At 52.5% G+C, this 11,269-nt stretch overlaps 1 protein-coding gene across 4 annotated transcripts; it reads right to left on the bottom strand.

Moving 5' to 3' along the window:
- Positions 1–488: 488 nt before the first annotated feature.
- Positions 489–10,718, bottom strand: ccdc160 (coiled-coil domain containing 160). Of its 4 annotated transcripts, none has more exons than XM_038776096.1 (2): positions 10,580–10,718; positions 489–1,482 (listed from the first exon to the last, which is right to left on the bottom strand). In XM_038776096.1, exon 2 carries the CDS (start codon positions 1,468–1,470, stop codon positions 499–501), a length of 972 nt encoding a protein of 323 aa, XP_038632024.1. In that variant the 5' UTR covers positions 1,471–1,482; positions 10,580–10,718; the 3' UTR covers positions 489–498. The 4 variants fall into 4 exon arrangements, with proteins under 4 accessions (XP_038632024.1, XP_038632023.1, XP_038632026.1 ...); XM_038776095.1 differs by having other exon boundaries at positions 10,559–10,652; XM_038776098.1 differs by lacking the exon at positions 10,580–10,718 and adding an exon at positions 4,818–4,841.
- Between the last annotated feature and the right edge of the window lie 551 nt (positions 10,719–11,269).

Raw genomic sequence — 11,269 nt, 5'->3', positions numbered from 1 at the left:
AATAGAGTAATTTCAAACTTGTATGTTAGTGTTTTCATCCGGTGCAGATTTGATGTGTCTGTGACATTCTATTTTCATTTATATGAATTTTGAGTACCCAATTATTATTTTTTCCCCAATTAAGGGGCAATTTAGCGTGGCCAATCCACCTACTCTGCACATCTTTGGGTTGTGGGGGTGAAACCCAAGCAGACACGGGGAGAATGTACAAACTCCACAAAGGACAGTGACCCAGAGCCGGGATTTGAACTCGGGTCCTCAGCACCGTAGTCCCAGTGCTAACCACTGTGCCATGTGCCACCCTGTGACATTGTATTGTAACACCAGAAATGGCCGGAGGATAATTCCAGAAAGATGGATTTTGGTCGATATTTGGTAACTGAAAGCGTTTCAGTAAAACAATTTAATTTGACGCTGTATCACCTATAGAACTTAATTCCAGGAACCAATTTTTGCTCTTAAATAGAACCTGAACTGGAACAAAGTGATACATTCATGTCATTTATTCAGAAATTCAATTTTAAAAGCTTCAACTGGGCCAAAGGAAGGTAAACTCGAGAAATGTTTGTGCAACAAGTCCAGAGCTTCCTTGTTTTGAGCATGATGATATTTCTCCTTTCTCAGTTCAGCCTTCACTGTGTCCAGTTCTGCTTGTAGTTTCTTGAGTTCTAAGTTTGATTGTTCTTTTAATCTCTCCACCAAACAGTCCTTTTCCATCCGTTGCTGCCATGACAGCTGTTTGCAATCGGAGATGAGTTTCTCCTTTTGCAGACGCAGATCCTGGGCTTCCAATTGGCTTTGCTGTAATTGAGAGTGCAGGTTACTTGTCGTCACAACTTTTTCCTGTAAATCTTTTTTAAGACCTCGAATCTCCAAGTCTTTTTTGAAGCTTTCTTGCACAATGTATCTGAGGTACAAGGTTTTGTTCTGTAATTCCAGTTTGGTCTTACTAAGTTCAGTCTCTTTTTTTTCCAGACACACTCGGAGGTTCTTGCTGCCTGCCTTCAGCTCTTCAGACTGCAAAGAGACAAGTGCCAGTTGTGCGTTTAAATTTTGTTGCGCAATGTCTTTTCTACACTTTGTTTCACATAAAACACTCAGTTCCTCAGTGTTCCACAGATTCTGCTCTTCCAATCCATCAACACTATTCTCAATACTTTTCTTTGAATTGTCTGATTTACACACAGCAGCATGACTGTGACCATCGCCCTGTGATTTCAGCTCTTTGATGGAAGTTTGAGAAGTTGCTCCTGATACAATCAGTCCTGACACAGAGACATTTCTACTCAGCTTCTGGTCTTGTTGAAAATTTTTCATTTTCTGCTGGTAAAGATTTTCAATTCTTCTGGCTTTCCTACCAGCAAAGTGTTCCGAAATCAGCACCGGCTCCAAACTAACATTAACCTCAACAAGATCCTTCACACTGAAGTGTGGAGGGAATAACTCTTCAACCCAATGTATCTTTTCCATCTCTCGGAATTTCTATTGAACAAAAACAGCCAAATGTTACCGTCAGTACTTTAAAACGATCAATGCAGATTCTGTAGGTTGGAGAATTGCATCAACGGCCACATGGAAACGTGGGGCGGAACTTTTTAAATTTTTGACTAAGTATCAACTCAGATGGGTGATGGTGTGTAACCCCCTCCTCAGGTGGGAGACGGGGTGTGTAACCCACTCCTCAGGTGGGTGACGGGGTGTGAAACCCCCTCCTCAGGTGGGAGACGGGGTGTGAAACCCCCTCCTCAGGTGGGAGACGGGGTGTGTAACCCCCTCCTCAGGTGGGAGACGGGGTGTGTAACCCCCTCCTCAGGTGGGAGGCGGGGTGTGTAACCCCCTCCCCAGGTGGGAGGCGCGGTGTGTAACCCGCCACCTCTTCAGGTAGGAATCCTTTAAAAGCCAGCAGAGGACAACTGAAACTATCAATAAGGGGGGGTGAGAAGATGAAATGTGAGTGCAAGCTAGCGATTAATATAAAAGAAGACAGGAAGAGTTTTTTTCAATATATAATTGGTAAGGGAGAGGCAAAAATAGACATTGGACCACTAGAAAACATGGCTGGAGAAGTAATAATAGGAAACAAAGAAATGGCAGTAGAACTGAATAGTTACTTTGCATCAGTCTTCACAGTGGAAGCCACCAGTGGGATGCCAGAGCTCCAGGGGAATCAGGGGTCAGAAGTGAGTGCAGTGACCATCACCAAGTAGATGGTTCTGGGGAAACTGAAAGGTCTGAAGGTAGATAAACCACTTGGACCGGATGGACTACACTCCAGGGTCCTAAAAGAGATAGCTGAGGAAATTGTGGAGGCATTGGTGGTGATCTTTCAGGAATCACTGGAGGCAGGAAAGGTCCCAGAGGACTGGGAAGTGGCTAATGTAAAACCACTGTTTAAGAAGGGAGGAGGCAGAAGATGGGAAATTATAGGTTGGTTAGCCTGACTTCGGTCATTGGTAAGATTTTAGAGTCAGTTATTAAAGATGAGATTGCGGAGTACTTGGAAGTGCATGGTAAAATAGGACTGAGTCAGCACGGCTTTGTCAAGGGGAGTTCTTTGAGGAGGTAACAAGGAAGTTAGACAAAGGAGAACCAGTCGATGTGATTTATTTAGATTTCCAGAAGGCATTTGACAAGGGATATCCCTTGTCTGGGGATAAAGGGGCCTTTTTCAGGATGGCAGCTGGTCATCTGCCACTTCTATGCCCACTTTCTTAGCCTGTCCAAGTCCTTCTGCAGCATGCATGCTTCTTCAATACTACCTGCCCCACTACAGATCCTTATATCATCTGCAAACATAGCAACAGTGCCTTCAGTTCCTTCCTCCAGATCATCAATGTATATTGTGAAAAGTTGTAGTCCCAGCACCGACCCCTGAGGCACACCACTAGTCACCAGCTGCCATCCTGAAAAAGACCCCTTTATCCACACTCTTTGTCTTCTGCCAGTCAACCAGTCAGTCAATCTATCCATGCCAGGATCGTACCCTTGTGAAGTAACCACTGTGCTACTATGCTGCCCTTAGAATGGAGTTTCTCCCCGTGTCTGCGTGGGTTTCACCCCCACAACCCAAAGATGTGCAGGGCAGGTGGAGTGGCCACGCTAAATTGCCCCTTAATTGGGAAAAAAATAATTTGGTACTCTAAATTTATTTTAAAAAAAGGATTGACAATGTCAAGTATGTTTTCCTCTCTTGTTGGTTTCCTCACCAGCTGTCATATTCCCAGTCTGGCAGCTATGTCCTCAAGGACTCAGGCAGCTCAGTCTGCGGTGGTGCTACCAAGCCATTCTTGGTGATGGACAGTGAAGTCCCCGACCCAAAGTACATTCTGTGCCCTTGCCACCCTCCATGATTCCTCCAAGTGGTGTTCAACATGAAATCAGCAGATTTCCTTCTAATTTTTGACCTCACGCCGTGGGACTTCATCGGGTCCAGAGTCAATGTCGAGGGCTCCAGGGCAACGCCCTCCTGGCCATCGTGTTAAATGGGATAAATTTTGAACAGATCGAGCAACATTTGGACATCCATGAGACGCTGTGGGCCATCAGGAGGCTCTGAATTGTATACAACCACAATCTGTAGCCTCATGGCCTGGCATATCCCCCACTTGAACATCAAGCTGGAGGTTCAACTCTGGTTGATTGACGAGTGCAGGAGGGCATGGCAGGAGCAGCACCAGGCAGACTAAACACTGATATGTCAATCTGGTGAAGCTACAACACAAGACTCCTTAATAATAATCTTTATTCGTGTCACAAGTAGGCTTACATTAACACTGCAATGAAGTTACAGTTAAAAGCTCATTGCCACATTCCGGCGCCTGTTCGGGTACACAGAGGGAGAATTCAGAATGTCCAATTCACCTAACAAGCACAGAAGCAATAAATTAACAAAAATAATTAAATAACATGGAAACAAATACACATACCCAGTAAAGAGCACCCCCCCCCCCCCCCCCCCGGCGGTTGCTGCTGAAGTTGACCACCCCCTAATGCTCCGCCAGGAAGTCTAGGAACGGCTGCCATCGCCGGAAGAACTCTTGCACCGACCCCCTTAGGGCAAACTTGACCCTCTCCAGTTTGATAAACCCAGCCATATCGTTGATCCAGGATTCCACTGTAGCCACCTGGGTTGGCCACTTCCGATCCCAAAATGGAAGCCCGCTAAGAATGCAGGGAGAAATGGTCAGAAACAGGGAAACAAGCAGGTGCAAGGTTTCCTGTGTATTAGGACTTGCAGAAACCCAGACAGAACTGAAACCAGCAACTATCTGCATATTAATGAGTGATCCCCGGGAACAGTTGGAAACATTAAGAGTAATCGAGACCAAACCAGACTCCTCGGCGCCAGCAGGAGCCAAGACAAAGGAAGATCAACGGACACGTAGGAACCGCCCAGCGATCAGGGAGCAGCTACAGTATTGGAGAAATCGATCCAAGCGATTGGGACTTAGTCCAATCAATTGGAAAAGGGCGTGAAACCCCTGGGGACTATAAAATAGAGTCCCCAAGTTCAGTTTGATCTTCTTGGCAGGGTCTCACAGCAGCTCGAAGCAACTCTTGACCGTGACCTGCCTAGCAGCTGCACCAACCAAGTAAGTCTCCAGTCAACGCACGCTACGAGATAGACACTCCTAGCTACTAATCCATACCAGCTTTGAAGCCTGCAGACTCTGCAGGCCATTGTTCCCCTGACCTGGTGGGCCATTTCCAAAGCTAAGTATAGGCCTTTTAGTGTTAGAGATAGTCTAGTAAGTAGAGTTTTATGCATGAGTAGTGATTGACTGTGTATAATAAATGTGTTTTGATTTGAAACTTACTAACTGAGTTATTGAGTTATTGATCAGCACTTGGCTTTGAACCTCGTGGTGGTATCATAAAGATACCTGGCGACTCTAGAGCAAAGGTTATAAAACAGAGCAATTAAGTAAAGCACAATTAGCAACACCACTCTCGGGGGCCTTGCATCCTTCCACTGCAAAAGAATCCTGCGCCGGGCTACCAGGGACGCAAAGGCCAGAGCACCGGCCTCTTTCGCCTCCTGCACTCCCGGCTCCACTGCCACCCCAAAAATTGCGAGCCCCCAACCCGGCTCAACCCTTAGCCAACCACCCGTGACAACATCTCCGCGACGCCCCTCCAAATGCCCTCCAGCGCACGGCACACCCAAAACATGTGGGTGTGGTTTGTCAGGCTCCCCGAACACCTAACACACCTGTCCTCTCCCCCAAAGAACCGGCTCAGCCTTGTCCCAGTCATGTGCGCCCTATGCAGCACGTTTAGTTGAATCAAACGAAGCCTCGCGCAGGAGGAGGAGGAATTCACCCTTCCCAAGGCATCCACCCACGTTCCCTCATCAATCTCCTCTCCCAGCTCCTCCTCCCACTTATCCTTCAGCTCCTCCACCGAGGCCTCCTCCCCCTCCTGCATCACTTGGTAGACTGCCGAGGTCCTCCCCTCACCGACCCACGTCCCCGAGGGCACCCTGTCCTGAACCCCCCTTGGCGGCAACAGTGGAAACTCCGCCACCTGCAGCCTAACAAACGCCCTAATCTGCATGTATCTAAAGGTGTTCCCTGGGGGGAGGCCCAACCTTCCTCCAACTCCTCCAAGGTCGCAAACTTCCCGTCGAGAAAGAGGTCCCCCATCCGCCTGATACCTGCCCTGTGCCAGCTCAAAAACCCTCTGTCTATCCTCCCTGATATAAACCGGTGGTTCCCCCGTATCAGGGACCAAATTGAAGCCTTCACCTCCCCCCTATGCCGCCTCCACTGCCCCCAAATTTTGAGGGTAGCCGCCACCACCGGACTCGTAGTATACCTTGTTGGGGGGAGCGGCAACAGCGCCGTCACCAGCGCCTCCAGGCTCGTGCCCACACAGGATGCCCCCTCCCCCTCCATCACCCACCTACGTATCATCGCCACATTGGCGGCCCAGTAGTACCCACATAGGTTGAGCAACGCCAACCCCCCCACATCCCTACTCCACTCCAGGAACACCCTCCTCACCCTCGGGGTTTTCTCTGCCCACACAAACCGCATAATACTCCTATTGACCCTCCTGAAGAAAGCCTTCGGAATGCTGATAGGGAGGCACTAGAAGAGGAACAAGAACCTCGGGAGCACCGTCATTTTGACAGACTGGAGGACCCTGCCCGCTAGGGAGAGTGGCAACACATCCCACCTCCTAAACTCCTCCTCCATCTGCTCCACCAGCTTTGTAAAGTTAAGCCTGTGCAGGGCCCCCCAGCTCCTGGCTATCTGGACCCCCAGGTACCTGAAACTCCTCTCTGCCCTTTTCAGCGGGAGCTCCCCAATCCCTCTCTCCTGGTCCCCCAGATGCACCACGAACAGCTCACTCTTCCCCATGTTGAGCTTATACCCGGAGAAGCCCCCGAACTCCTCAAGTGTCCTCATCACCTCCGGCATCCCTCCCACAGTGTCTGCCCCGTACAACAATAAATCATCCGCGTATAACGACAGCCGATGCTCCACCTCCCCCCCCCCCCCCCCCCCCCCGCCCCGGCACTATCCCCCTCCAGTTCCTCGACTCCCTCAGCACCACGGCCAGGGGCTCGATCGCCAGCGCGAACAGCAGGGGAGACAGGGGACACCCGTGCCTCGTTCCCCGGTACAGTCGAAAATTCTCCGACCTCCTCCCATTCGTCACCACACTCGCCACCGGGGCATCATACAGCAGCCTCACCCACCTAATAAATCCCTCTCCAAACCTGAACCTTTTCAGAACCTCCCAAAGATATCCCCACTCCACCCTATCGAAGGCCTTCTCCGCGTCCATTGACGCCATTATCTTCGCCTCCCCATCCACCGCCAGCATCATTATGACATTGAGAAGCCTCCGTACATTGACGTTAAACTGCCTCCCCTTCACAAAACCCGTTTGATCCTCGTGTATGACCTGCGGCACCACGTCCTCCACCCTCCTGGCCAAGACCTTTGCTAGCAGTTACGCGTCCACGTTGAGGAGCGAAATCGGTCTATACGACCCGCACTGAAGGGGGTCCTTCTCCTGCTTCAGAATCAATGAGATCAACGCCCTTGACATCGTCAGGGGCAAAGCCCCCCCTTCCCTCGCCTCATTAAAGGTCCTTACTAGCAGCGGGCCCAGCAGGTCTGAAAACTTCTTATAGAATTCAACGGGGAACCCATCGGGCCCTGGTGCCTTCCCCGACTGCATGCTCCCCATCGCGTTAACCAGCTCCTCCAGCCCAACTGGTGTCCCCAACTCCTCCACCTGCTCCTCCTCCACTCTCGGAAACATTAGCTTGCCCAGAAAGCAGTCCATTCCTCCCTCCTCCACTGGGGGCACTGACCGGTATAGTTCCTCATAAAAGGTCCTGAACACTCCGTTAATGCCCCTCGCACTCCGCACCAGACTTCCTCCTCCATTCCTAATTCCCCCTATCTCCCTAGCCGCCTCCCGCTTCCGGAGCTGGTGCACCAGCATCCGACTCGCCTTTTCCCCGTTTTCGTATACCGCCCCTTGCGCCCTCCTCCACTGCGCCTCCGCCTTCTTGGTGGTCAATATATCAAACTCCGCTTGGAGGCTACGATGCTTCCTCAACAGCCCTTCCTCCGGGACCTCCGCGTGCCTCCTGTCCACCCTCACCATTTCTTCCACCAGCCTCTCCCTCTCCCTTTTCTCCCCCCTCTCCCTATGCACCCTGATGGAAATCAGCTCCCCCTTAACCATCGCCTTCAGCACCTCCCAGACGACCCCCACCTGCACCTCCCCGTTATCATTAATTTCTAGGTACCCCTCTATACACCTCCAGACGCACCCGCACACCTCCTTGTCCGACAGCCTCTAACCTCCACATCGGGCGTTGGTCCCTCCCCTCTCCCAGCTCTAGATCCACCCAATGCGGGGCGTGATCTGAAATGGCTATCGCCGAATAATCTGCACAGGCGCTGGTTTAGCTCACTTGGCTAAATCGCTGGCTTTTAAAGCAGACCAATCAGGCCAGCAGCACGGTTCGATTCCCGTACCAGCCTCCCCGGACAGGCGCCGGAATGTGGTGACTAGGATCTTTTCACAGTAACTTCATTGAAGCCTACTCATCACAATAAGCGATTTTCATTTCATTTCATTTTCACCTTCCACCGTCGGAATCAACGTCCTGCTCAGAACAAAAAAGTCAATCCGGGAGTAAGCCTTGTGGGCATGGGAGAAGAACAAAAATTCCCTAACCACCGGCCTCATAAATCTCATGGGGTCCACCCCTCCCATCTGGTCCATGAACCCCCTCAGCACTTTGGCCGCCGCCGGCCTCTTACCCGTCCTGGACCTCGAGCGATCCAGTGCTGGGTCCAGCACTGTGTTAAAATCCCCTCCCATCATTAAACCCCCCGTCTCGAGGTCCAGAATCCGGCCCAGCATACACCGCATAAAGCACGCATCGTACCAATTTGGGGCGTACACATTGACCAGCACCACCCGCTCCCCCTGGAGCTTACCGCTTACCATCACATATCTGCCACAGCTATCCGCCACCACACTTGATGCCACAAACGACACTCTCTTCCCCACCAAAATCGCCACCCCCCGGTTCTTCGCATCTAACCCCGAATGGAACACTTGCCCAACCCACCCCTTTCTCAACCTTACCTGATCTGCCACCCTAAGGTGCGTCTCCTGGAGCATGGCCACATCCTCCCTCAGCCCCTTCAGATGCGCGACCACCTGGGTCCGCTTGGCCCGGCCCATTCAGACCCCTTACATTCCAGGTGACCAGCCGAATCGGGGGGCTATTCGCCCCCCCTCCCCCCCCCCCCCCCATCAGCCATATCTCCTCCTAGGCCAGCCATGCATGGCCTGTTCCCCACAGTGGCAGATCTTCGTCCCGACCCCCCCTAAAGACCTGTTCCCCTTCGGCCCTTCCAGCAGCAATCCGGTACGCCCCCCCCCCATTACACCCCACCCCATTCCACCCCCACTAGCTGCGTTGCCCCTCTCATTGTACTCCCACAAGTCAGCTGACTCCTGCTGACCCCAGCTGCTCCCGTCATCCCAACGACACCCCCCGGTGTAACACTGCTCCTCCCCTCCCTAGCCTCGAATATATTCAACAACCAGCCTCCACTGCTCTCTGGGGAAGAGAATTCTAAAGACTAAAAACCCTCAGAGAGAACAAATTCCTCTTAAGCTCTGTCTTAAATGGAAGCCTGTTAATTTTAAACCGTTCCCCCCAGTGCTAGATGCCACACTGTACCCCAAAAAGAATTTATTTTTTATTTATATTTACAGGACATGGCCTGACCAGCATTTACCCAATTGCCCTTGATAAAGTGGTGAGCTGCTTTCTTGAACTGCTGCATTCCATATGGTGCAAGTACACTCACAGTGCTGTTTGGGAGGGAGTTTTGACCCAGGGACAACAAAAGGACAGCAACGTAATATGTAATATATTAATCCCAAGTCAGGGTAATGAGTACTGCCACTGTTTGTCAGTGGTAGGTTTGACTGTTTGTGGAAGGTGAAATAAAATTCGCTTATTGTCACAAGTAGGCTTCAAATGAAGTTACTGTGAAAAGCCCCTAGTCACCACATTCCAGCGCCTGTTCGGGGAGGCTGATACGGGAATTGAACCCCATGCTGCTGGCCTGCCTTGGTCTGCTTTCAAAGCCAGCGATTTAGCCCTGTGCTAAACCAGCCCCAAGGTGGCGTGATCAAGTGGCTGCTTTGTCCTGGAGACAAGGGGTGATGACATACGGCTGCTTTGGTAACTATGAGCTAGCGTGCTAAGGATCTGTACTGGATCCCCTATTGTTTGGGCGGCACGGTAGCATTGTGGATGGCACGGTCGCTTCGCAGCTCCAGGGTCCCGGGTTCGATTCCGGCTTGGCTCGCTGTCTGTGCGGAGTCTGCACGTCCTCCCCGTGTGTGCGTGGGTTTCCTCCGGGTTTCCTCCCACAGTCCAAAGATGTGCAGGTTAGGTGGATTGGCCATGCTAAATTGCCCTTAGTGTCCAAAAATTGCCCTTAGTGTTGGGTGGGGTTACTGGGTTATGGGGATAGGGTGGAGGTGTTGACCTTGGGTAGGGTGCTCTTTCCAAGAGCCGGTGCAGACTCGATGGGCAGAATGGCCTCCTTCTGCACTGTAAATTCTATGTTTGTAAATTCTATGTTTGATGTTGAGCCTCTTAATAATAATAATCTGTATTGTCACAAGTAGGTTTACAGTTACTGTGAAAGCCCCAAGTCGCCACACTCTGGCACCTGTTCGGGTACACAGAGGGAGAATTCAGAATGTCCAAGTCACCAACAGCACGTCCTTCGGGACTTGTGGGAGGAAACCCACGCAGACAGGGGTAGAGCTTGCAGACTCCGCATAGACAGTGATCCAAGCCGGGAATTGAATCTGGGACCCTGGAGCTGTGAAGCCACAATGCTAACCATTGTGTTACCATGCCAACCACGGTTCCCAGTCACCCTGCGAATCCCCTCCCCATTCAGCCCCTCTGATGCTGTGGAAGGTTTGCCCTCCACATCCCTCAGAACAATGCCCACTGTCCTTGCTCATTTCTCACACAGAAACCCACCATTGTCCCATTAAACATCACCTCAAGCAGCAACACAATTTCCTTCCGAGGTCACCAACTGCCGGAAGCGCCGCTGCAGTAACCCCGGCAACGTCACTAACACCAGAAACGTCGCCAAACCCCGCCTCGGACCCGGCATCGAAGGACACGGGATCCGCCCCCTCGCCCCGCCCCCTAGTGAAGGGCCCCGCCACATGGCCCCGCCCCCTGGGACAGGGCCCCGCCCCCGGGCGCAGGGGCCCGCCCCATAGCCACGCCCCCTGGCGCAGGGCCCCGCCCCATGGCCCCGCCCCCTGGCGCAGGGCCCCGCCCACTGGCGCCCGGCCCCGCCCCATGGCCCCGCCCCGGACTTGGGGTGTTAAGGGGGGGGGGTCCAGGGGCATTCTACCCGGGGGGGGGAGGGATTGTACCGGGTGTTGGGGAGTTGTACCCGGGTGTTGGGGAGGGGGGGGATTGTACCCGGGTGTTGGGGAGGGGGGGGGGATTGTACCCGGGTGTTGGGGAGGGGGGGGGGATTGTACCCGGGTGTTGGGGAGGGGGGGGATTGTACCCGGGTGTTGGGGAGGGGGGGGGGATTGTACCCGGGTGTTGGGGAGGGGGGGGGGATTGTACCCGGGTGTTGGGGAGGGGGGGGGATTGTACCCGGGTGTTGGGGAGGGGGGGGGGATTGTACCGGTGGTGGGGAGGGGGGGGGATTGTACCGGGTGTTGG

The sequence above is a fragment of the Scyliorhinus canicula genome, chromosome 17 (genome assembly GCF_902713615.1).
Source record: "Scyliorhinus canicula chromosome 17, sScyCan1.1, whole genome shotgun sequence".
NCBI lineage: Eukaryota > Metazoa > Chordata > Chondrichthyes > Carcharhiniformes > Scyliorhinidae > Scyliorhinus > Scyliorhinus canicula.
This window is presented reverse-complemented; position numbering and strand designations above follow the sequence as displayed.